At 37.1% G+C, this 27,704-nt stretch overlaps 1 protein-coding gene across 1 annotated transcript in view; it reads right to left on the reverse strand.

Moving 5' to 3' along the window:
• Positions 1-27,194, reverse strand: part of LOC131155228 (myosin-9) — a 99,868-nt gene extending 72,674 nt beyond the window's left edge. The window contains exons 1-12 of the mRNA XM_058108219.1: positions 27,177-27,194; positions 6,869-7,012; positions 6,601-6,746; positions 6,354-6,510; positions 4,806-4,864; positions 4,125-4,284; positions 3,860-4,009; positions 3,587-3,723; positions 3,360-3,506; positions 3,116-3,217; positions 2,954-3,011; positions 2,752-2,853 (exon numbers count right to left, since the gene is read on the reverse strand). Coding sequence (XP_057964202.1) covers positions 2,752-2,853; positions 2,954-3,011; positions 3,116-3,217; positions 3,360-3,506; positions 3,587-3,723; positions 3,860-4,009; positions 4,125-4,284; positions 4,806-4,864; positions 6,354-6,510; positions 6,601-6,746; positions 6,869-7,012; positions 27,177-27,179 — 1,365 coding nt within the window. The 5' untranslated portion in view covers positions 27,180-27,194. The remainder of the gene's footprint in view (positions 1-2,751; positions 2,854-2,953; positions 3,012-3,115; positions 3,218-3,359; positions 3,507-3,586; positions 3,724-3,859; positions 4,010-4,124; positions 4,285-4,805; positions 4,865-6,353; positions 6,511-6,600; positions 6,747-6,868; positions 7,013-27,176) is intronic.
• Between the last annotated feature and the right edge of the window lie 510 nt (positions 27,195-27,704).

Raw genomic sequence — 27,704 nt, forward strand, 5'->3', positions numbered from 1 at the left:
ACAAGACAGGGCAATGAAAACTAGGATATTTAGCAAAAGCAAGGCAGCCTCGAGTTTCCAGAAAGAGGATATCACCACATTCATGAAAGACAATGTAGTGCACAAAAGTTAAGATATGGCAAGAAAGATATAAAAGGCATCGGGAAGGGAGAGGAGAGATCTCTAGACCATCCTCTCCAAGCATTCGACTCCAATCCTATACCCCAATTTGGGAGTAAATTACAAGGACGGTAAAGGAGAAGGAGTGATAAAGGAGCAAGGAGCCAATGTCACCACATTCTGTAATCTGGAAAGCTAAGTTCTTTAAAAAATTAAGGGCTTTTCTTGGGCTCCATCCCTGAGAAATCAATATTAATGATTTACTTCAGAAGTGAAGACCTAGCAAGGCCCTATCTACCAAGACTATTGCTCTCACTTGTTTTCACATCGTCCCCTCTCTTGGAGATCTTGGAAAATTTTGTTTGGGTATTTGACTATTTGGTGAATATTGGGTGCACCCAGCTTCTTTGGACCGTTTTTGTGTTATTATGTTTGGAGGTTAGATCAGAGGAAAGAGAGGGAAATTTTGTGGTGATGCACTGTTTTGGCTATTGTTTGGTGCATTTGGTCGGAAAGAAATGCTAGGATTCTTTAAGGTGTTTCCACTTCCAGTAATACGCTTTGCAGCAGAGAGGTCTTCCTGGCAGTTCCTTTGGTGCTTGGAAAATGGATTCTTTCAGCATGTTTTTTTGGAAGACATGCAGCAGGATTGGTTGGCACTGGCATTACTCTGTTGATTTGTCTTGTATTTACTTTCCTTTTGTTTTACTGCTTTCCTTTGTAATGGGAGGATATCATGTTCTCCCTAGTTTTTTGTTTTCCTAATAAAAGAAAAAGAGTAAGGAGCCAAAACTGGAGATCAACTCATCTTCAGCATCTCATAAGACTAACAAAATCTCATTTTGATTTAATCTTTGAAAAAAAAACTGCACGTGTTTATTTTTTTAAAATCTTTTGCCCAAGCATATCAACGGTAGCAGGGTCCAACCATCATGCAAAGGGCTTGGCTTCCACAGAGCAGGCCTTCGCTGGGATTGGCTACTGCATAGGGCTGGCTCTCAGGGAGGTCAGCCTTGTGGGGCTGGTAGCAGAGACTCCATCCTGAGAGAACTAGCTTTCATGAGGGTTCACCCTGCGGCTGCAAGGGCCGGCTTCCATGAGGCTGGTCCCCCAACCTACCACGAGGCTGGCTCTTGCAGGGGCTGATGCGAATTGGAGTGTTAAGAGAGCATGGGTGCTTGATATACATTGTTACCCCATTTTGTAACAGCTTAAGCTTTGGTTAATTATCTAAAGCTGCATTTGGTTCCTGGAATATTTATTCTTAGGAAAAGGATGGAATAAAATGGGAAATGTAATAAAAATTGTATATTGATGTAATGATTTTAAAACAAGTCACCCATGCAAAAGTTTGTTTTATTCCATCCAACATGGAAAGGGATGAGAATAGATATTTTATTTTATAGAGAAAAATAAAAGAGAGAATATTACAGAGAAAGGAGGATAAGATATCCTTTTAAAGACAAACATAAACAAAAACAATTACATCAAAGCCTCTTTCCAGTCCCTCTGAAGATCTGACAATAAAATTCCCTGAAAGAAACCCAAAGAGTGAGCCAAATAGGAAGCCATGAAAGTAACTCTATCCCAAAGAAAATGAAAGGAATTTTCCTTACATTGAAAATCCTTTCATTCATTTCAATCCACAAGGTCCAAAAAATTCCAAAAACTGCACACATCCATAAAACTATTCCCCTTTTACTCTTCCCAAAGAATGTACTGCACCAGCACAAAAACATCAACAGTCTGGGGGAGCACCAAAGCCTCCTTAAAACTGAGAAAAGAAAAACCCAAAGCTGCCTAGCCACCCGAAAGTGGAGAAACAAATGATGCTGATCTCTCTTGCCTCCAAACACATGATACAAATATCAGGACTTATGGCTTCATAAGATCTCCTCATTCGCAGCAAATCATTAGTATTAAGCCTATTAAGAACCAAAGTACACATAAAAGCCATGATCTTACAAGCAATCTTAGCCTTCCACATAAAATGGTTCAAGGGAAAATGAGTTCTCCTTTCAACAACTGGGCAAGAAAAGATTTTGTGAAAAATGAACCAGAAGAATCCCAAATCCAAATTCTTGAGTCACCAACCATTTGAGGAACAAAAGAATCCAGCACCCAGAACAACATGGTCATATCCCCAGCCTCTCTCATTGAGATTTCTAAAAAAATGAAAATCCCAAGAAAGAGAACCCACCTCAAAAGAATAAAAAGCATTAATCAAGGCATTATACAAGATAGACAATCTGAAAAGATGAGGGAACAAAGATTCCAGTGAAACCTCACCCACCCAAACATCTTTCCAAAATCAAATATGATTCCCATACCCAGTATGATAAGATAAAATTTGGCAATCATTATTCCTACTCTATCCCATGTTATGCACTCAAAAAAATTTTGCATTCTTTTTGTGTAAACTATAAAATCCTTGTATTATAGGCACTCTATTCCTTGAATAGACATTACAATGAACCAACGGTAACGTAAAAGCTAGCAAATAGGAAGACTCCATTTGGTGAAAGGGAGAAAAGCTTACATGCACTGTCAGAACAATTACTTCTGGGAAAATGTGTGCACTGGCTAATCAAACTTAATGATTAGTTCTGGTGAGAGAACAAAGTACTAGAATAAGTGCAAAGGGAAGAGAACCTTTTCAATGAGATCTAACACATCTTGATTGTCAACAAATTCAATGTAACTCCAATCAATTTCCTCTTTAGAGTACTCATCTTGCTCCATCTTGAACACATGCTGAATTAAACAGTTGAACAGGAATTAAGAATTTAGGGAAACCTGGAAAAAAAAAAAAAGGACTTCAAGCTTTTGTTGTCAAAAGTAACTAAAACCATACCTCATTGAAGTGTTGTTGCAGCTTCTCATTTGTAAAATTAATACAGAACTGCTCAAAACTGTATAGCATGAAACATTGTAATTCAATTCACAACAATTGAATAGCCAAATAAGTAACTAAATCTGGTATCAGAACTTTGCTTTTCAATTTATTGATCATTACCTATTAGTCTTAAAGCTTTCAAAACCATAGATATCAAGAACCCCAATCAGAGACTTTGAATCAGGATCTTGCCCAATTGAGACATTGATTTTATCAACCAACCTGTTTACAAAAAAATCATGCACCCTAAGTATCATATGCACAACTAAGTTTATTCTCTGTTATTAAGGAAAATAAGACACCACATGGTTTACAGTAAATCATGATGCATAGTGAAAAATTGACTCAGAATCTAACACCATACCAGTCAAATAACCGTGAATAAATTGTCTTAGCTAAACCATCTCGACTAACTGTTGCAGCAACAGGATTAAGACTCCTCTTGATAACTTCCTCTGGGGTGATCATCACACGCTTACAAAGTGCATCCTCTAATGCATGAGGATCACACCTGAAATAAAATTAAATCAACTAATACCATGACAAACAAATTAAAAGGTATCAATAAATAAACAGATTAAAAAGTCTCACATAAGAAGTTCAGCGGTCATTTGAAGATGAAATTTGGATTGGTCATCTTTTAGTACTGATGAATCAATTTCTTCCCCTGTATCAAAATCAATATTACCAAGATGAAGAATTGCAGCAACAACTCTGAAAATTGCATCCTGAAAAAGAGAGAGAACAAAGTGAATGAAATGGTTACCACCAGTTTCTGTGTAATGATATTGATTTTTTCAGAGATCACACTGTCAGATCAAAAAGAACTAGAAAAATAAAATAGACCAATGGATAAGGCTATACCTGTTCATTCTCACTTATTCCAACAATATCCATAGCTCTCCTAGTCGCAAGATAATCGTAGGCATCATTCACACCAGCCAATTCATAGCAACTTGATTGATTGAGATAATGAAACGATTTAGGATTTCCCAACTTATATTTCTCAATTTCCTGATAAGATTTGTAAACTTCTAAATAACACTCTCTAGATAAAACTTTTGTCCAATCTCAATTCTCAATCAGAGCGTATGCAGTACAAAAACAGGAGATAAATTCAGATACCTACCTCTGGTGGTGCTGCACAAAGAAGATAAAAACAGTGATAGTTGCGCTCAGGATCTGAAACTTGGCAAACACGAGATCTCTCAAGAAGATAAGTTCTAATAGCAGCTCCTGATATCCTTCCATGCTTATCAAATTGAATCTCCACAAATTTACCAAAACGGCTGTGCTAATAAATTCAAAAGAATATAAATGAAGACAGACCAACAAAAATTTTTAGCTACGCACTATTTTTTTGAGTTAAGGTATGCACTATTTGAACATATACAAGTGAGCAGGTTAGATATTGTGTCAAATCAATGTTTCTATCAGTGGTGAAAATTTATACTACAAGATATCCCCAGTCTCCATCTCCAATCTCCAAAAACATAAACAATTTAACATATTTAGCAAATGTGCAGCAACCTAACTAGTAATCCTAGAATTACGACAGATTGTAACAATACAAACATCCCGCATTTATTTGGTGTGAATCCATCCTTTGAAAATAACCCCTACAACTCAAAGTAGTATGGAGTTGCAAATTAACGCTGAAAGGTCCCACAAAAATACTAGGTGTAATTGGAAGGAGGTAACAGTTCCCATTCACGCAAATCAGATGCGCAATATGAGGTCCAGAGGGGGATGCAGAAAATGAACAAAGACACCACAGTATACTCATTGCATGAATATAGCAGTTTCTCACCTAGAATTGTTATTTCGAACCGTCTTTGCATTGCCAAATGCTTCAAGAACAGGATTTGACTGCATTCACATCAGTTAGTACCCAAAAAGAAATTCAGACTGGTTCAAGTTATAAAAAAAAAATTACAAAAAAAAAATAAAAATAAAAAGCAATGAAATAGGCCTGGGAAAAAAAAGTGAGGGGCCAATGAAGCATGCATCTTAAATTACAGCTTCTACAAATTTGGAGTGATACAGGGGCTCATCTTATCATAGAAGGACTTAATGGGTGATTCAACAAAATAGCATAAAGGTTTATTGATAATTCGAAGAACATCTGGGAAAATCAACTTACAAATAAACATCTTTAAATTCTGTCAGTTTCTGATTTGAAAATTTCCTAATATTAAATAGGGCCTCTGGCCTCAAAATGGCCTCTGGATAGTGGACTTGAGAAAGGGAAAGTAAAATCTATAGTGGATCACCTTTTTTTTTTTGGGGTACACAAACAACCACCAACAAGTGTGTTTATGAAAGGCAGATCCCAAATCTCTCAACCATCTCCCAATTTGTAGCCCTTCATTTGGACCAAGGTTATGAGTAGTTTCCAGATAACCTTATCACAGATACATCAGGGAGATAACTTTGTAGGAAATGGGTGCCAAGGATCATGTTTGTCAGAAAATTTCTCTTCTTTCCATTTGACTGTCTTATCACAGAAGGACTTAATGGGTGATTCAACAAAATAGCATAAAGGTTTATTGATAAGTCGAAGAACATCTGGGAAAATCAACTTATAAATAAACATCTTTAAATTCTGTCAGTTTCTGATTTGAACATGTCCTAATATTAAATAGGGCCTCTGGCCTCAAAATGGCCTCTGGATAGTGGACTTGAGAAAGGGAAAGTAAAATCTATAGTGGATCACCTTTTTTTTTTGGGGTACACAAACAACCACCAACAAGTGTGTTTATGAAGGGCAGATCCCAAATCTCTCAACCATCTCCCAATTTGTAGCCCTTCATTTGGACCAAGGTTATGAGTAGTTTCCAGATAACCTTATCACAGATACATCAGGGAGATAACTTTGTAGGAAATGGGTGCCAAGGATCATGTTTGTCAGAAAATTTCTCTTCTTTCCATTTGACTGTCCCTTTCAAAGAATTTAAGTGGGGGAAATTTTATAAGAAAATATAAAGCACTCAACAATTTTGCAGTTAAGACTATCTATTCAAATGGTATCCATGCCATAGTGGTTTCATTTATCTAAATTTTGAAGAGCTCCAGATATCAATTACTTGGTTGTAGCCATAATTTTTGTAAAAGTATCCTTTTGTGTCCCTTGATAGTTAATCCTCAAATATAGGAGCCCTACATCTCCAGGTAAAAAAAAAAAATACCTACATGTCACACCTGCACCTGTATATGTCCTGTTTACTCAGCTTGTTAGAGCAGTAAAATTTAGAGCCTTAACTGCTGACCCTCAAAGCATTTACTTAAACGTCATCTTTAGCCATCACACATCCAAAAGATTGGTTGATATAGAACAGGAGTCAGACAATCATCTTACTTCAAGAACTTGCTGTTCCACTGACCGTCCTTCGATGGCAGTATGGCCAGCCAAATAGACAAGGTATCGCATAAGCATCTTCGTGGTTTCAGTCTTACCAGCCCCACTTTCACCGCTGACCAGAATGGAGTTGCTTTTCCCTTCATTGACCATTGCCCTGATTCAAATTTAAGCAATTCAATAACCTATGAATGCAATTTTTTTGAGAAAGAAACATTTATTTCCAGAACATAGTAAGGCTGATCACCTATAAGCAACATCAGCGATTGCAAAAACATGAGGCCCGAGCTTCCCAAATTGTGCCCCTTTGTATTGCTCCATCATGTCAGCATCATACAGATGAGACAAATTTTGGAATGGATTGATGGCAATAAGAATGCTTCCAGTATATGTCTGCAGTTAATCCAAGGAATGTGAATCCTTATTATAACAGAGCTACCAGTGGCTTGGCGATTTACTCTCACCAGGGTGAATATTAATGGACAAATTTAAGTTGAGTGTAGAGATAAACTCACATATATATCATTAAGCTCATATCTAGTTGCCAAATTCTGTAAAACACTGGGCTCATGCAAATATGATAGGTTGGTCATGTCATCTACTCCACCAATAGGAGCCTCCATATCCTTGGGATATATTTTTGATAAATTTGCAACAACCTGGTCAGTATAAATGTAGTTAACATCTCAACTGGTAGAAAATCTCCAAACTACTCCCTCACCTCACCAACCAAACAAAGAAAAGGGGGAAAAAAGAAGCCACATCTAATTACCCAAGTGCATTCAAAATTTTAATAAAAAAAAAAAAAAAACACTTTACAGCCAACTAATAAACTAACCTGTATGAAAAAAGAGTAACATTAATAATAATTCACAACAAACAAGTGGATATTTCACACAACATCAGCACAAGTCAGAGATTTCAGCTGTGCCAATTAGAGCAGCATTTTTATTTTTTTCTTTTTTTTTTCAAAAAAGGCAAGAAAAATTTATTAGAACAAGAAAAAATACAAGAGGGAAGGCAGGAGCCTTCAAAAACAGCAAAAACATACAAGAAGGAAGGTGGAGGACTTCAATTACAAAGGCTTGGAGCCATAGGGCACCCATTCTAGGTTTGACTCATTTCTAGTGTTTATGCTAAAGAAAAGGGGAAAAGGTAAGTGTAACACTGTAATTACAGAACTAAGTGTATTCAAAATCTTGAAAACACTTTACAGCCAAATAATAAAATTCTATCTGTGAAAAAGTGTAACAAACATATAATACTTAACAAATGATTGGACATTTGACATAACATGACCATAATTCATAGATTTCAGCTATGCCTGATAAAGCGGGATTTTTGCTTCTAAGTGTGTTTCAATTATTGCAAAGAATCATTAACATCAAGTTAAGGGGGTATACTTAAACCATAGTTTGGTTAGCATCCTCAACAAAGCAGTAAAGACAAAATAAGATGCTGGAACTTGGCTCAAGATCTGCTGGCATAGAAGCTTTCTTGAGATTGTTAATGAAATAAATGAGCTGGAAATAATCATATTCAGAGGGTCATTTAACTTTTGAAGCCAAACCCAACTCTGCATTGCCTGCAAAAGTCCATGTTTTACAACTCAAGGACTAGTTAATTTAAACAATACAATTTATTTGTTTTGATGATCAGAGAAAAGAATGAATATAGAGTACATATTTAAAACTCTATTCATCTTATCAAAGGAAAACAAAACTATATATAATATTTATAAAAATGAAAGAAAATAACAACATATTTACTTATTTCCATTACAATATAGGACATAGGTAAGGCCACAAGCTATTACACATTTCTAATTACAGCCACATAATACATTTTTATTTGAAGTATTTAATTACAAATCCATTCATATAATGATATTTTCCTCCTCCTGCCCCCCATCATCCTCTTTTATCATTACAGCTGCTACCACCTACAGACGCAGACATGGCAGCTACTACTACTAGTTATACAGTAAAACTTCTTCTAGATAACAAGAACTACTGTTCCTTCTCCAACCCTCCCTCATCCTCCTACCACCACTTATCAAAGCCCTCAATTTACAGCATCTTTTATTTTACAATATGCATTGCACATTTGCACATAGTTAAGAGAAAATTCTTTCAAATTTTTTTACAATGAAATTTGTTATGAACAAACCCAAATCAAATGCAAACTATGAGATTTGTAAACAAAGAAAAACTAAGAACAACACAAAACAAACACCAAGATTGAAGAGGTTCACCTTTGAAGTCTATATCCACAAGGCGAGGGACGAAAGTTTCAGCATGAATAAAAATGGAGGTACCAAAAGAGATAAAAAATCTCTAAATGCTCACCCTAAACTCATATACACCCAACCCACATAGATGATCAAAGAACTATTTCAAACACTATAAACATAACATTCATATGTGTGACCTGCATATACAAAAATGAATTGCCAAGTCAATTCAAATTTGTAGATAGAGGCTCCACCTTGGTAGGGAAAGGACCCATATCTATGTGCATGAGGATGGGAATTCAAGACAGTCAACACTATTCAGTACAACAACAAAAAAACAAGCCTTGAGTCCCACTATGTGGGGTCAGCTATATGAATCATTTTCCACCAATTCACAAGATCAAGGGCATTTTCCTTGACTAACTTAAGAGCTATTAAATCCTTCCTCACAACCTCATTCCAAGTTATTTAAGGTCTACCCCTACCTCTTCTAGCACCATTACAATAACTAGCTAGCTCCTCCTCGCTACCACACTACTTGGACTAAGTTTCAAATGCCCAAACCATCAAAGCCACCCCTCCCTTAGCTTATCTTCTATCTATTCAATGCCTAATTAAGGTCTACCCCTACCTCTTCTAGCACCATTACAATAACTAGCTAGCTCCTCCTCGCTACCACACTACTTGGACTAAGTTTCAAAAGCCCAAACCATCAAAGCCACCCCTCCCTTAGCTTATCTTCTATCTATTCAATGCCTAATTTATTGCGAATATGTTCATTCCTTAATTTATCCTTTAATGTTATACCACTCATCCATCTTAGTCTTTGCATTTTGACAACTTTTACTTTTTTGTTGTTTCTTAGTTGCCCAACATTAACATATAGCATGGCTCGTCTTATACTCGTCCTATAGAACTTTCCTTTTAATTTTAATGGTATTCTACAATCACATAGGACACCGGACGCACTCCTCTACTTTACCCAACGTCCCAATTTTAACTCTATGCACTACATCCTCTTCAATTTCTCCTTCTGCTTGCATACTAGAACCAAGATATTGAAATCTACTAGTGTTGTTGATTTCTTGATTATCAAGTTTAGTCTTATCTTCAAAATTCCTCTTTGCATGGCTTAAATTACATTTCATATATTCTATTTTATTTTTACTTTTCCTAAAAGCTCTAGACTCTAAGGATGTTCTCCATAGTTCTAACTTAGATTCTACCCTACTCCTACTTTCATCAATCAAAACAATATTATTTGCAAACAACACACACCATGGGACCTCATTCTAGATATTCCTAGTAAGTTCATCAGTCATTAAATCAAACAAATAGGGGCTCAAAGTAGATCCTTGGGGTACACCTAGTGTGATTGGAAATTCACTAGACTCTCCTCCTACAATCCCAACGCCAATCGTTGCTCTATTATACATATCCTTAATGGCATCAATATATCTACTGCATCCCTTCTTTTCTTGAAGCCACTATAGAATTTTCCTAAGTACTTTATCATATGCTTTTTTCAAGTCAACAAAAACCATATGCAAGTCCCTCTTCTTTTCCCTAAACTTTCGATTAAACTTCTTAGAAGATAAATATCTTTTGTAGTTGATATCCTAGGCATAAAACCAAATTAATTCTCTAAGACCCTCATTACTATTCTAATTCTTTGTTCAATAACCTTTCCTACAATTTCATCGTATAACTAATAAGTTTAATTTCGTGATAGTTCTTATAATTTTGAATATCACCTTTGTTTTTGTATATAGGTATTAACATGCTCTTTCTCCAATCCTCTAACATTTTCTTGGTCTTTATTTTTTAAAATAGTGTTGACTAAATTAGTTAACCATATACTTCCTTTATTTCCTAGATATTTCCAAACTTCAATTGGGATGTTATCTTATCCTATAGATTTCCCACTTTTCATCTTTTTTAAGGTCATCTTAACTTCAGTGACTCTAATTTTAATAAATCTCAGATTTTTAGTCTTTTCCTCATTTGCCACTTCTAGGTTTAAGCTTTCAATTTGGTTTTCATTAAACAACTTATAAAGTATCTATACCACCTTTTTTTTTTTTTTATGTCTTCTTCTTTTGCGTAGACTTTATCATTCTCATCCTTTATACATTTTACATTACCTAAATCTTTGCACTTTCTTTCTCTAGCTCTAGCTACTTTATATATGTATCTTTCCTCTTCTTTGGTATCTATGTAGCATATAAAATATCATAAGCTTTATGTTTAGCTTCATTAGTGGCCTTTTTTGTCTCTTTTCTTGCATCTTTATACTATTCAAAAATTTCTATATATCTACAATTTTGCCATGTTCTATATCAAATTCTTCTTGTCTTTACAGCAACTTGGACATCTTGATCCCTCCACCAGCTTTCTTTGCTGCTCAAGAGTCTTCCTTTGGATTCATCTAAAACCTCTTTTGCTACCCTTTTAATAGAGCTAGCCATTATATCCTATAAAGTGTCTACATCTACTTTATCCCCTATTGTCCAATCACCCTCTTTGATAATTTTATCTTCAAATTTTACCATATTTTCTCCCTTCAAACACCATGACCTAATCATCTTACATTAATCCATGCTGCTCTTTCTCTTCCAATTCTTTGTACAAATATCTAATACTAAAACTAGAGGTTGTGTAGTCAAGCTTTCCCCTTGGAAAACTTTACAATCCTTACAAGATAAACAATCTCCCCTCCTAGTTAAGAAAAAATCTATTTGGCTTTTATTTTATCCACTCTTGAAGGTGATAAAGTGCTCTTTTCTTTCCTTAAAGAATGTATTCATTATAACGAGATTGAATGAGATGCAAAAATCTCTTTTATTACAACCAAAAAAAAAAAATTGACATGCCAAAATCTAAAATCAGATCACCAAACTCATTTTTATCTCCATCCATGGCCTCCATGTATCCTCTCATAACCTTTATTATTCGTTAGAGGATTCCCAAATCAATTAGAATTTCTAATTGATGTGTTAGGATTCTCAAATCAATTGAGATTTCTATTTAGTGTTATGATTCCCAAATCAATAAGGATTTTTATTAATGTGTTCAGATTCCCACATCAATTAGGATTAAGTCCATTAAGGACTTGGATTGGGATTTTTTTGCATTCCTAATATGAGTAGGGTTTGATCCATGATCGCATAAATTGGCGGAAAAGGATTCATATAGCCGACCCCACTTAGTGGGACTAAGGCTTGGTTTTGTTGTCTAATATGAGTAGGGTTCCCTACCCTATAAATGGAATCCTATGGGGCTTTTAGCATTCAAGCACTTACGTAATTCAGAGCCTTTGCCCAACTTGGAGGTAGATCCCCTCAAAGAGATCAACCCTATTTTCTCTTTAGATTTTCCATCTTTTCAATTTCCCTAATTCCCTATGATAAAACCCTAGGGTTTTTATCATTTGGTACCAGAGTAGACATTCTTTTGGATGCCATTAAACCTATTGAAAAAAGCAAGATCTTGGAATTATTGATCTTCACTTGTATGCAATGGCCTCAAAAAATTTAGCAAAGACCCAAATGGAAGCTATGCTAAAGGTTGAACTTAGCAATACATATAAGACTCAATTAAAGAGATCCAACCATCCCTCTTTAAACTACTCAGTGCATTATCTCATAAAGAGAGAGAAGATAATTCCGCTAAGTCAACTAATTGCAAGGAGCAGCCATACATGCACGAAGGAGGTTACCAAAAAGAGTGTGATCGTGGTCCTTCCCATATGAAGGTGGTATTTCCTCAGTGAGATAGTGATGATCCTACTAGTTGGGTTTGCTATTCAATGGGGTGATTGGTTGAAGCTTGTTTTGGAATGCCTTCATAGGGTGAATTTTTTTTCTAGATCACTTGTCCAATTTGAGCCCACTAGATATGAGAAAATTGATAGAGAGATTGCCAAAACACACCAAACTAGCACTGTCCTGGGGTAGCAAACACGATTTAAGCAGCTATCAAACAGAACTAAAGATTGGAATGAAAGCCAACTCGTCAATACTTTTATTAAAGGTCGCCTACCTGACATTCGGCGTGAGGTCAAAGTGCGTTAGCCACGAACTATGACCGCTGCAATTTCCTTTGCATGATTAAAAGGAGATAAGTTGGGAAAAGAATGACATTACTCCAACAAAAACCATTAGCAACCAAATGTCAACAACACTATCACACCACATACTCGCAATCCTCCTACCAAATGATTGACTCAAGAGATACCTAAAAAGCGAATGACAAAGGGTTTGTGAGGACATTGTGAAGAGAAGTGGCATAAGGGACATTGTTGCAATTGCAAAATAGGACGACTCTTGATGATTGAACCAATAGAGAAGCTAGAAGAGGTTAAGGATGATTGTGTTGATTCAAATTAAGAAGGTATAGAATCTAATAATAATGATGAATCTATAACTTCTTTAGTTCATGCTTTAGCTGGGAATGCTAATCCTCAAACCATGAAAATAAATGGCTTCCTAAAACTCCAACATGTCACTATCTTAATTGATACGAGTAGCACTAATAATTTCATGAATACTAAAATTGCTAAATGACTAGCCTATCCTATGGAGCAATGTGAAAATTTTGATGTGAAGGTTGCAGATGGAAGGACTTTGACATGCCGAAGCAAGTGTCTAAAGGTTAAACTTACTATGCAAAATTATAAGTTGTATGTTGATTTCTTTCCATTGCCACTAGAAGATTATTAAGTGGTTTTGGCTATTGAACGGTTACAGACTTTTGGTGATATAGCTTGGAATTTTCCTAAACTCATTATAAAGTTCATCATGAACGACCAAAGAGTGACCCTTAAAGGCAAACATTGTGGTAATGGCACAACATTTTCAAGCCATCGTTTGGAGAAGCTCCTTAAAAAGGAGCGATATGACTTCCTAGAACAACTTTGAGCACCAAAGGAGTTACAATATGATTCTAGCCAGGATGAAGGGCTAGAATCTCTTATTTCAAAATTTTCAAACTTGTTTATGGAGTCCTAGGGATTGCCATCCCAGCAAACACATGATCACTGCATTCCTTTATTGCCAAGTAGCGTCCCTAATAATATTTGTCCTTATCCCTATCCCTATTTTCAGAAAGCAAAAATAGAAAAGATAGTGAAAGAAATGTTAGATGTTGGCATAAGTCAACAAAGTGTCAATCCATATTCCTCTTTTGTCCTATTGGTAAAGAAGGATGGTTCTTGGCAGATGTGTGTTGACTATCAAGCACCAAACAACAGCAATGTGAAGGATAAATATCTTATTCCTATTGTGGATAAATTGTTTGATGAGTTGGGAGGTGCCCAATATTTCACCAAACTCGACTTGAGGTCATGCTATCACCGAATTCGGGTACATAACAATGACATTCAGAAGACAATGTTCGGAACTCATGATGGTAATTTAAGAGTTTTTGGTTATGCCTTTTGGGTTAACTAATGCGCCTTTCACCTACTGTCCCATAAATGACATTTCCCAACCTTACCTATGAAATTTTTTTCTCATATTTTATTTATGATATCCTAAAATACAGCTCATCTCTCGAAGATCATTTATGTCATTTGCTAATTGTACTCACCACTCTTCATGAGCATCATATTTTTGTCAAGAAATATAAATGCAGCTTTGCTGAACCGCATGTGGAATACCTTGGGCATATTTTTTCCCAAGAAGGTGTTTCAGTTGATCCTTCTAAAATACAAGCGATGACAAACTAGCCTATTCCACAAATAGTCAAGATGTTGCGAGGACTTTTGGGGTTGACTAGTTACTATGGCAAGTTTGTCAAGGATTATGGAAATATTAGTGCTCCATTAACCACTCTACTAAAAAAGGATGCATTCAAATAAGGCAGCTGAACAAGCCTTTGTCAAGCTTAAGCACATAGTCTGTAGTGATTCTAAAATAAATAATAACAATAATTAATTAAATTATTATTATTAATTTAATAATATAATATAATATAATAATATATTAATATAATATAATATAATAATATAATATTATCTATATATATATATATACACACATAAGGAAGCTTTAGGAAATGTTTTCCCGATCTAGAGAACGCCCCCCTTCTCTCTCTCGCCAACTCTCTCTCCTCACTCTCTCTCTCTCTCCTTAATTTCTCACCTATAAGTGTGTCAATTAAAAAACAAAAAATACCACAGAGTTCCTATCCCGGCCACCAACATTTTTAACCAGAGTGGATTTGTCGTAAGAACGTCGTACGCACCACTCCTCAGGTGAGGTAAGGGGAATAGATTATGTCAGTTTATTTTAAAAATATTCCCGATTAAATTGTAGTAATTGGTTTCAAGAATAATATACATGATTTTCTAAGTATATAGGCTTACGAGAATGGTAATTTTGAATTATTATATGCATGTTTTGGGGAATAAATTTTAATTAAATTAAACTGCAGGGTTTTGATCAGATCAGGATTTTTGGGAATATATTCTAATTAAGTTAAACTCCAAGGATTTGATCAAATCAAATTTTTTGGGAATATTTTGGAGTTAAATTAAATTGCAGAGATTTGATCATATTCGGGTTTTCAAAATATATTGGGGATTAAATTTAAAAATGAGGATTTGATCATACCTACGTTATAATTAAATTTACCAATTATATATTTTGAAAATTCTGTAGGCAACTGGTGAAATTATAATTATTGAATAAATCGTGTGGCATGAGATTTAATTATATTTTACTGCATATTTGAATCTGAGTATTTTTGTGGTATTATCGTAAAAATGTGATTTCGACTATTTGATGGAAATACTGGAAATGTGGTGGAATTTGTGAAATGAGATATGACTGCTGAGAGCCAAGTTTGATATGATGGCCGAGAGCCGGATTTGATATGATGGTTGAGAGTCGAGTTTGATATGACAGCTGAGAGCCGGATTTGAAATGACGGTTGAGTGCCGAGTTTGATTTGACAATTATACTGAAATACGAAAATGAGAATTTTATTACAATTTTATTACTTAAATTGCATTATATGATTTAAGAACCCTGAGGATCAGTTGTGATGAGAGCACGGTACCGTAGCTAGTATTTGAGATAGTGCAACCACACTGTTCTGGATAAAGTGTTGGTAATGAAAAGTCGATTTGGCCACGGAAGGGTTGTATACCCCTTGGAGTCTAGACTAGGCTGGGTAGACAAATCGAACTTGCAGACATGAAGTTTGACTTAACCTGGTGGTAGGCCAGCGAGGGCTAGGTCTAGTCTTCGGACTGCACAACCCGATCATGGGGGTTTATATATGATGATGTTGTATGTCCAAAAGGGGGTTTCTTCTATGCATATATGTGAATTTATATAAATGGGGTTATTTAAACGAACTGTTTTATATTCTGAAAGAAATGTGTATTTTCAACTGTATAGGTGTGAGTTTTGTTGTACAAATTCCATATGTCAAATAAATTAAATAAAAGAATGTATTTAAATTCACGAGAACTCATATTAGTCACACACTGACAATAATCTATTCCATCTTACTGAGAAGTGTCTCACCCTATTAAATAGATAAATTTTTCAGGACCTTCAGGAAACCGAGTCTAGGAGCTTCAGGGCGGGACCTAGACAAGCTAGCTGAGAGTGAGTAGTGTTGGGACAATATTTTGTTTATATCTAGTTGTTTTGATCATTTGGGGTTGTAATATGTTTTTGGGTAGATGTTGATATTAAGGTTGAGAGGTAGTACTCTGGTATGCATGGTTGTAAAATTATATTTTGCTTCCGTTGGTTGTATGTTTAAATTATCTACAGAATATGAGCACTCCAGGCCCCACTAAGTTTAGGACACTACAATTGTGATTTCAATGCAGACTTATTTTATATGTAAAAAAATATATAGCATAATTTTCGAGTCATTACAATTGTGGTATCAGAGCCTATGTTGCTAGGTTCTGCAGACTTTAGAGGAATTATACTACCAGAGTAGTGGAATGAGTGGTGATAAGAGTAGGAAAGGGGTAGCCTACGTAAGGTAAAGTGGGTCAGGTATAGAGTAGATAGTGGATCAGAGTACCTGAGATGTTGGGGTTTGTCTTGTAGCTTGGAGGTAGAATTCCCTTGACGGTCTTCTATGGTTTCCCTAAGGCGACGGTCTCAGAAAAATCATGGCAAACCATCGACAATTTTATTTCTAAGCGGTAAGGCTAACCCTTGAATTGGAGAGTTGGAAGTTAGATTATTTATTTGTGCGAGAAAAGTGCATCAGGGAAGTCTAAGTATTTCAGTACGAGAATGTAGGGAATTCTATAGTTTTACCTAATTTATTGTACTGGTCGAGTCCCAGCAATAGGATTCTAAGAAACTATTCTTTGCTCTGTTTTCAGGATGGATCCCAGGGATAAGGGCGTAGACGCTGGAGGTAATAATTATGTGGATACTTCTAGCGAGGAAGATGTAGATACCTCGGTGGCGCTGCGAGGTTTAGCCCAGCAAGTTAGGAAGGAAATTCGGCGGGACCCCATAGGTCAGAATCACCCGTGGGTAGATCGAGGCTACACGATCGAGCAATTCACCCGTATGAGTCCACCAACATTTGCAGAAAGAGCGGACCCACTCGCGGCTGAGGATTGGGTTCAAGAGATTGAGGAGCTTCTGGCTATTTTACATTGCACCAATGAGCAGAGGGTGTAGTACACCACTTTCAAATTGATAGGAGAGGCTAAACAATGGTGGAGAACAGTAAGGCTGATGGAGGAACAAAGCCCAGGACTTGCCACTATCACCTAGAGCCGTTTTCGGGGGATCTTCTTCGACAAATATTTCCCCGCTTTCATCAGGGAAGTTAAGGTGGTGGAGGAGTTTATGAATCTAACACAGGGGCACTTGACCATACAGCAATACGTGGCCAAGTTCGTGTCGCCCCTTACATGGTCCCGAATGAGACGAAGAAGGTCCAAAGGTTTGAGAGAGATCTGAGGCCGGGAATACGCGCGGAGGTGGTGGCGTTGCAGGCGCAGAGTTTCTCTGAACTAGTGGACAAGGACATGGTAGTGGAGGCTAGTATACAGGAGTGTGAGGGGGTAGTGAACAAAAGGAAGAGATCCATGCCTCATGGGTTTCAGACCGGCACCAGTCGGAGTGCATGGAAGAGGCCTGGTGATTACGCGGGTCAGCAACATGAGGTGGGACCCTGAGCTCCTCAGGGAACTCAGTCACGTCCTCCTTGCCCCAGGTGTCATCAAAGGCATTGGGGCGAGTGCCTAGGTAGATCAGCTGGCTATTACTAATGTGGTAGACCCGGCCACATAGCACGAGACTGTCATGCACCATTCAGTGATGCGCCCGCACCTCATCAGTTCCACAAACATAATCAGGCACCCCGAGGTGGCCACCAGAGGGGCACTGCTCAAGCGTGGGTGTATTCGCTTACGCCGAGAGATGCAAAGGACACCAGTGACGTGGTGACAGGTACTATTTTATTTTTGTCGCATAAAACTGTTGTGTTGTTTGATTCAAGGGCGACACATTCATTCGTGGCTTGGGAGTTCATTAAATTGTGTGGGATAGAGGCTTAGCCACTAGGAGTCGATTTATCAGTGACTACACAGACAGGGACCGTAGTAATGTGTAGGAGGATACTTGAAAATTTTCCGATTAGTATTCAGGGGAAGACGTTGCCTACTAATCTTATAGTTCTCAACATGCACGGATTTGAGGTGATTTTGGGGATGGACTGGCTAGCTTCCGGATATGCCAGTATCGATTGCTACAAGAAAGAGGTGGTGTTTAGACCTCTAAGAGAGTAGGAGTTTAGATTTGTGGGGTCGCATGTGCGCGCCTCGCCATCGATTTTGTTAGCCATGCGAGCTAAAAGGTTACTCCTGAATGGGTGTCAGGGGTACCTAGCTTAGGTAAAGGATAAACCAGAGGGGAAAATTAAGCTGGAGGATATTCCGATAGTAAAAGAGTTTCCTGACGTATTTTTGGAGGATTTGCCAGGGTTACCTCCTGAGCGTGAGGTGGAGTTCGCTATTTATCTATCACCGGGAACAACGCCGATCTCTAAGGCTCCATACAGAATGACTCCAGCCGAGTTGAAAGAATTAAAGGAGCAATTACAGAAGTTGTTGGATAAGGGGTTCATCAGGCCAAGTGTATCTCCGTGGGGCACACCGGTTTTATTTATTAAAAAGAAAGATGAGTTGATGAGGATGTGCATCGACTATCGGGAGATAAATAATGATGATAAAGAATAAGTACCCACTACCCAGTATCGATGATCTATTTGACCAACTTCAGGGAACGCAAGTTTTCTCAAAAATCGATCTCCAGTCCGGGTATCATCAGGTGATAGTTAAATCATAGGATGTACCGAAGACCGCTTTCCGAACCAGGTATGGCCATTATGAATTTTTGGTTATGCCATTCGGACTTACCAATGCTCCTGCTGTATTCATGGACCTGATGAATAGGGTCTTCCATCAGTATCTGGATCAGTTCGTAGTGGTATTTACTGACGACATATTGGTGTATTCAAAGAGTCCCAAAGAGCACGAGGATCATTTGAGAATAGTACTTTAGGTGTTGAGGGAGAGAAGGTTGCATGCTAAATTCAAGAAATGTGAGCTCTGACTGGAACAGGTGGCATTCCTGGGGCACGTGATATCCAAGGATGGTATTTCTGTGAATCCGAGCAAGATAGAGGTTGTAGTGGACTGGGCAAGACCAAAAAACTTCCACAAGGTCAGGAGTTTCTTGGGATTGGCAGGATACTGCCGCCGATTCGTGGAGGGTTTCTCCAAGTTATCAGGTCCTCTGACAAAATTGATCAGGAAGAATATGAGATATGAGTGGACAGATAAGTGTGAGCAGAGTTTTCAAGAGTTAAAGCAGTGACTGATCACTGCGCCAGTGCTGACAATCCCTTCAGGAGAATGGGGTTTTGTAATCTACAGCGATGCGTCTCGAAAGGGGCTCAGGTGCATACTGATGCAACGAGGAAAGGTTATTGCATATGCTTCTCGACAACTCAAGGAGTACAAGAAGAATTATCCTACACACAACTTGGAGTTGGTAGCGGTGGTCTTTACACTAAAAGTCTGGAGGCACTATTTGTACGGTGAAAGGTGTGAAATTTTCACAAATCATAAAAGCCTTAAGTATATTTTCACACAAAAAGGAGTTGAATATGAGATAGAGAGGATGGCTTGAACTCATAAAAGACTATGACTGCACCATCAATTATCACCCAGGAAAAGCTAATGTGGTAGCTGATGCTTTGAATCGAAAGTCAGTGGATGCATCAGTTTCGGCAGTAGTGGCCCAACACCAGATCAAGATGGTCCTGGAGAGGTTTGGCATGGAAATGGTGGAAGGGAATCACTCGATGTTTATCGCAAGTCTGGTAATCCAGCCGACCTTGTAGGAAAGGATTAAAGCTACTCAAATGAAAAATGCAAAATTGGTGAAAATTGTGGAGAAAGTACGAAGTGGGCAACAAACAGATTTCAATATCTCAAATGATGGGGTTCTCAAATTTCACACCAGACTATGTGTACCTAGCGACGCAGAGATAAAAAGGGCAATTCTGGAGGAAGCTCATCGCTCTCTTTATACCGTACATCCTAGGAGTACAAAGATATATAGAGATCTGCGAGAATCCTTCTGGTAGAGCAATATGAAAAGGGAGATTGCCTGATTTGTGGAACAATGTCTAATATGCCAACGAGTGAAAGCAGAACATCAGAGACCAGCGGGACGACTGCAACCAATTTACATTCTTGAGTGGAAGTGGGAGCACATCTCCATGAACTTTGTCACGGGGTTACTGTTAGCATTGTATGGACAGAACGCCATCTGGGTAATTGTGGATTGGCTAACAAAGAATACACATTTTGTTCCGATCAGAGTCAGTTACTCCATTAAATAAGCTAGCAAAACTTTATGTTCAGGAGATAGTTAGACTCCACGGCGTGCCTGTGTCCATTGTTTTAGATCGAGATCCATGATTCACCTCTCGATTCTGGAAGAGTTTGCAGGAAGCTTTGGGATCTCAACTAATTTGTAGTACTGCATTTCACCGATAGGCTGACGGACAGTCGAAGCAAACGATTCAGATCTTAGAGGATATGCTGAGGGCTTGTGTGCTGGATTTCGAAGGTAGCTGGATCCGATTTTTGCCACTAGTGGGATTCGCCTACAATAATAATTGTTAGACTAGTATCAAGATGGCACCATATGAAGCGTTATATGGTCGAAGGTGCCGAACTCTGCTGCATTGGGACGAGGTTGGAGAACGAAAGATTTTGGGGCCAGAATTGATTCAAGAAACATTTGAGAAAATCAAGCTGATTTGAGGTAGAATCAAGGCAGCTTAGAGTAGACAAAAAACCTATGCAGATACCCGCCGTCAGAAGCTGGAGTTTGGTGTAGAAGATAACGTATTCTTGAAAATTGCGCCGATGAAAGGAGTTATAAGATTTGGGAAGAAAGGTAAACTGAGCCGTAGATATATTAGATCATTCGAGATATTAGAAAAGGAAATATGTCAGAGGTACCCACACCTATCTAACGAGGCCCAACACTAGTCAAATGAGTCTAACTGTTTAGGTAAGCGCTTGGTTTTTAAATGGAAAGAATGTTGATTAGCAAATTTCGAGGAAATTTTTTATAAAAAGGGGAGAATGTAGTGATTCCAAAAATAAAATAATAAATAAATAATATTTATTATTAACTTAATAATATAATATATATAATATAATAATATTATATATATATATATATTTATATAAACATAATCTGAAGCTTCCTTAAGCTTCAAGAAATGTTTTCCTGATTCAGAGAACGCCCCCCTTCTCTCTCTCGCCAACTCTCTCTCCTCAATTTCTCGGCGATAAGTGCGCCGATTGAAAAACAAAAAATGTCACTGGGTTCCTATCTCAACCACCAACATTTTTAACCGGAGGGATTTGTCGTAGACACCACTCCTGGGGTGAGGTAAGGGGAATAGATTATGTCAGTTTATTTTGAAAATATTCCCGATTAAATTGTAGTAATTGGTTTCAAGAATAATATACATGATTTTCTGAGTATTTAGGCTTATGGGAATGGTAATTTTGAATTATTATACGTATGTTTTGAGGAATAAATTTTAATTAAATTAAACTACGGGATTTTGATCAGATCGGGATTTTTGGGAATATATTCTAATTAAGTTAAACTCCAGGGATTTGATCAAATCAGATTTTTTAGGAATATTTTGGAATTAAATTAAATTGCGGGGATTCGATCATATTCGAGTTTTTAAAATATATTGGGGATTAAATTTAAAAATGGGGAATTGATCATACCTATGTTATAATTAAATTTACCAATTATACATATTGAAAATTCTACAAGTAATTGGTGAAATTATAATTATTGAATAAATCGTGTGGTATGAGATTTAATTATATTTTACTGCATATTTGAATCTGAGTATTTTTATGGTATTATCATAAAAATGTGATTTGGACTATTTGATGGAAATATTGGAAATGTGGTGGAATTTGTGAAATGAGATATAACGGCTGAGAGTCGAGTTTGATATGATGGCTGAGAGCCGGGTTTGATATAACGGTTGAGTGCCAGGTTTGATTTGACAGTTATACTGAAATACGAAAATGAGAATTTTATTATAGTTTTATTACTTAAATTGCATTATATGATTTAAGAACCCTGAGGACCAGTTGTGATGAGAGCACAGTACCGTAGCTAGTATTTGAGATAGTGCAACCACACTGTTCTGGATAAAGTGTTGGTAATGAAAAGTCGATTTGCCCACGGAAGGGGTGCGTACCCCCTAGAGTCTAGACCAGGCTGGGTAGGCAAATCGGACTTGCAGACATGAGGTTTGACTTAGCTTGGTGGTAGGCCAGCCAGAACTAGGTTCAGTCTTCAGACCGCACAACCTAATCATGGGGGTTTATACATGATGATGTTGAATGTCCAAAAGGGGGTTTCTTCTACGCATATATGTGAATTTATGTAAATGAGGTTATTTAAACGAACTGTTTTATATTCTGAAAGAAATGTGTATTTTCAACTATATAGGTGTGAGTTATATTGTACAAATGTCATATCTGTCAAATAAATTAAATTAAAGAATGTGTTTAAATTCATGAGAACTCATATTAGCCACACACTGACAATAATCTATTCCGTCTTACTAAGAAGTGTCTCACCCCTTTAAATATACAAATTTTTTAGGACCTTTAGGAAACCAAGTCTAGGAGCTTCAGGGCGGGACCTAAATGAGCTAGCTGAGAGTGAGTAGTGTTGGGACAATATTTTGTTTATATCTAGTTGTTTTGGTTAACCGGGGTTGTAATATGTTTTTAGGGAGATGTTTATATTAAGGTTGAGAGGTAGTACTCTGGTATGCATGGTTGTAAAAGTATAGTTTGCTTTCGTTGGTTGTATGTTTAAATTATCTACGGAATATTAGCACTCTGAGCTCCACTGAGTTCAGAGCACTACAGTTGTGATTTTAGAGCAGACTTATTTTATATGTAAAAAAATATATAGCATAATTTTCAAATCGTTACATAGTCTCCACCACATCAATTCTTGACTCGCCATATTTCAACAAGGTGTTCATCATTGAGTTCGATGCGTCGGGAGTTGGCATTGGTGCAGTTCAATGCAAGACAGACGCCCCATTGCTTTTACAAATAAGGCTCTTTCTCCATCTCACATCAACAAGTATGTTTATAACAAAGAGATGCTAGCCATTGTGTATGTAGTTACAAAGTAGGGACCATATTTAATTGGCCAGCATTTCCAAATCCAAACTAATCCCAAGAGTCTCAAGTGTTTTTTGGAGCAACGAATCTCTTTCATGGAACAATAGAAGTGGATCACAAAGTTGTTAGGCCATGACTGATTATTTACAAGAAAGGGACCGAAAATGTGGTGGCCTTGTGGCAAATGCACTCTCACGACTTCCTGAGCAAGTTGAACTTGTGGCTATTTATGTACTCTTGACCAAATCAAGAAGGAATGGTGGCAAATATGGAGACTAGAGTTATCATCCAAAGGCAACAAGAAGAGCCAACTACAGTCCCTCCTTACTTTTGAGACTCTTTAAACTTAACGTATAAAGGAAGGATTTTATTAGTGCCTAATCAGCCAACAAGCAAACCATACTCCAAGAATTACACGAATCACTGGTTGCAGGTTACTCTGGATTTCTTATATGCTAAAACCTACAAGCGCATTTCTAAGGAGTTTTACTCGAAGGGAATGAAGGCTGAAATAAAGAAGTTTGTGGCAACATGTGATGTTTGTCAATGAAAAAAAAAATTGAAATAATGGCAAGTCTAGGCCTTCTACAGCCTCTTCCTATTCCATAAGAATCTTGGACTAATATCTCCACGGATTTCATTGAAGGACTGCCATATTCTCATGGTAAATCTACTATTTTTGTTAACCGTCTTACAAAATAAGCATATTTTTGTGCTATAACTCACCTTTATTCTGCTAGAAGTATTGCTCATACTTTCGTAGAGAACATTGTCAAGTTGCATGGAATTCCTCTGTCTATTGTTAGTGATTGTGATAAAGTCTTTACCAAAAAAATTTGGAAGGAGCTTTTCCGCTTGCATGGAATGCTATTGAATATGAGTAAAGCATATCATCCACAATCAGATGGGCAGACTAAAGTTGTCAACAGGTGCTTGGAGACTTATCTTCGTTGCTTTTCTAGCGACAAACCAAAAGATAGGGTGCAATGGCTTCCATGGGCTGAATGGTGGTATAATACCACTTGTCATTCCTCTATCAAGTTGACTCCATTCAAGGTTGTTTATGGTCAAGCTCCTCCTGCCTTTGCTAGATATTCAGCTGGATCCTCCTTAATTGATCAAAATGACAAGGAGTTACATGATCGAGACAAAGTGATTCAACTCCTAAGGAAAAATTTTGTTGTAGCTCAAGCTTGTATCAAACAGCAAGCTAATAACTGTCGTAGTGAAAGAGAATTCTCAATGGAAGATTGGGTTTTTCTCAGGCTACAACCCTATAGACAAATATCTATGACTATTCGTTCCTTAGGAAGTTTTCTCCTCGGTTCATGGGCCTTATAAGATCCTGGAATGTATAGGCCTAGTTGCTTATCGTCTTGACTGACCAACAAGTTCTAAGGCACATCCAATTTTTCATGTCTCTTGCCTCAAGAAGTAAGGGGAGCAAGTTGCTGTGCAACGCCACTTTCCAGATATTGCACCTATTGGTGAGGTTGACGTGTAGCCACAAGCAATTTTAGATCGTCAAGTGGTCAAACATAGAAGTCAAGACATCACAAAAGTTTTAGTTCACTAGCTTCAATTACTAGCTGAAGACGCAACTTGGGACACTTATCAATCCTTAGAGGAGAGATTCCTGGAGTTTATTGCTACTTAGCCTTGAAGACAAGGTTGATTTGAAGGAGGCATAAATGTTAGAATTTCCAAAACCAATGAGATTTCTGATAAATGTGTTAGGATTCCCAAATCAATTAGGATTTCTATTTAATTCTATGATTCATTGATTCCCAAATAAATTGGGAATTTTATTTAATGTGTTAGGATTTCCCAATTAATTAGGATTGAGTCCATTAAGGACTTGGATTGAGATTTTTTGCATTCTTAATATGAGTAGGGTTCCCTACCCTATGTATAACTCTATGGGGCTCTTTCATTCGAGCAATAACATAATTCAGAGCCTTTGGTAGATTTGGAGGCAAATTCCCTCAAAGTGATCAACCTCATTTTCTCTATCTATTTTCCATCCTTTCAATTTTCCCAATTTCCCTACAATAAAGCCTTAAGAGTTTTACCATTATCCTTTCCAACATGTCCATTCGAATCAGCAATGAATGTTTTTTCAAATCCTATTATCCTTTGTATAATACAATCTTTATCTTCCAGAGCATCTGCACTACATTGATTATCTAATGGCCTAAAGTTACCTTGATTTTTATGATCCTATCCCCTATTCTTTTAACATCTAGCAAATTATCTTTTCAGTCTTTTTCTACAATGATTCCCACCCCATTGTTATGTTTTCCTTTCAAGTACCAAAGTTTAAATCCTAATTTTCCAATTTCTCTAGCTTTCTCCCCTACCTAATCAATCACTTGGAGGCAAATTTCATTAGTTTTTCTTCTAATCATTGTATCAACTACATGTTTTTTCCTGTAAGTGTCCCTATGATCCAAGTTGCTAATCTAACCCTGGTTTTCCTATGCTACCTTCTTGACCCTCTTCCGTCTAGAATGGCTTGGCCTAGCCTACTTTTGTCCATTTTTTGCTACACTTGGGTGGAATAAGTGCAACACGTCACTCGTAGAGGACCCCCCCAATGAACCTTTTGTAAGGATTCATATCATAAGAACTAGCAAGTTTTACACTAGCTATCAGCTACCTAACACAATCCTCCTCCTTTATCCGGGCTTGGGACCGGTTGTCTGTAGGGATACTTAGGACAAAGTATCGACTGATGAAAGAAAGATAAAATTTAGTAAATAAAATTTGTAGCCATGTATTGAGAATTAGACACGAAGCATATGCATATGCTTTTGTTTTTAAAAAAATCCAGGGTGTAAAAAAAGACAACTGGAAAACATAGACTTTGCATGCTTTGAACTAGAAATCAAAATGAAAGCTAGTTGGTTTTCAAAATTAGGATGTTGTTAAAATAACCAAGTTCAACTTGAAATTATAGTATTCTTGGAATTTGAAAGTTCAATTCTCAAGTTGTATTGGATAATTTAGATTTCAGCATAAATGATGCTAGTTTGAAAGTCAAAAAGTGGTTGATGCAAACTATTATACAAATTCAAAGCATGGAAACAAGAAACCCAAACCGTAAATTTAAGTTATCTGTTCCTTCTCTAACATGTGTCCTTCAAAGTTATCTAGCACACGTCCTAGAGCCAAGTCCAAGATCCAGGCACACAGGTCAAACAGTTACAGTATTGAAAATAAATAATTTCTAGCTGTCCCAATATGTCCAATGTTCCCACAAATGGCAATGCGAGGGGGGGAACCTTATTTCAAGCACTCATCCAAGCATCTAACACACATTGATAAGTATCAGAGGAGAAATAGATCATATTCTGAAGTGTTAGGGCTACTTTGGGAACCATCCAAAAGGATGTTTTGCTGCTCTAGTAAAAGAAAAAACAAAAAATAAAAAACAACCAAGTATCACAATTTGACGACACTATCAAAAAGGATGTTTTTCTGTTCCAGTAAAAATAAAAATAAAAAACAATCAAGGATCATAATTTGAATCTATTACAAACTGCAGGACCATTAAATTTAAGTGTTTTGTTTTAATGACACATCCTTTTCTAAAGTTGAGCCATCCACTCACACCCACCCCATAAATTGGTGGGGCCCTGAGTGATGCATGGGGAGCCTAGGTTGGCTCCTTGAAGATAAAAACGCATCCTCTACCAAAAGACAGAAGCAAGACTCTAAATTACAATGGATTAAGCATGAAAGTCAAAACAACACACTATTTTAAAAATATTAAAATAAAAAAACAATAAATAATAATAAGTGCAACAAAACAAAAGGCTATATTTACCATCCTCCCATCACTGGTTTGGATCTTGGCTTCCTCTCCATTGACCTCTAATACTTTTCCATCAATCCAAGAAAATGCTGAATCTTCAACCCAAACATGAGATTCTACAATGATGTTTGCTGGAGTGCCCTGCAGCAGTTGAAATTCACTTTCCAGAGCTTATACTCTGAAATTGGTGTATTGAAAGTATATTTCTAAAGGCAATTGAAAAAGAATCGGCATGGATATACTAATGCTTGCAATAGACTGCACAATATATAGACATCCAACAAGCAAGAAGCTCAAGAGAAATTCATACTTTAGCTCTTAGTTATAGCAAACCACAAAACTTGCAGGTATTGCCTTAAATGCCAATTAAGATCCATTCACAATTTGCGTAGAGGTGTAAATGACTGGAATTTGGAAGTAAAGATGCATATTTTGGGTTGTATTATTCAAGCCTTGGTGGTGGCATTGGGGATGATATTTTGGTTTGGAAATGGGCTTTGGTTGGGTCCTTTACAATTGGATGGATGCGCACAGCAAAAT

Source organism: Malania oleifera, chromosome 5 (genome assembly GCF_029873635.1).
Source record: "Malania oleifera isolate guangnan ecotype guangnan chromosome 5, ASM2987363v1, whole genome shotgun sequence".
Taxonomy (NCBI): domain Eukaryota; kingdom Viridiplantae; phylum Streptophyta; class Magnoliopsida; order Santalales; family Ximeniaceae; genus Malania; species Malania oleifera.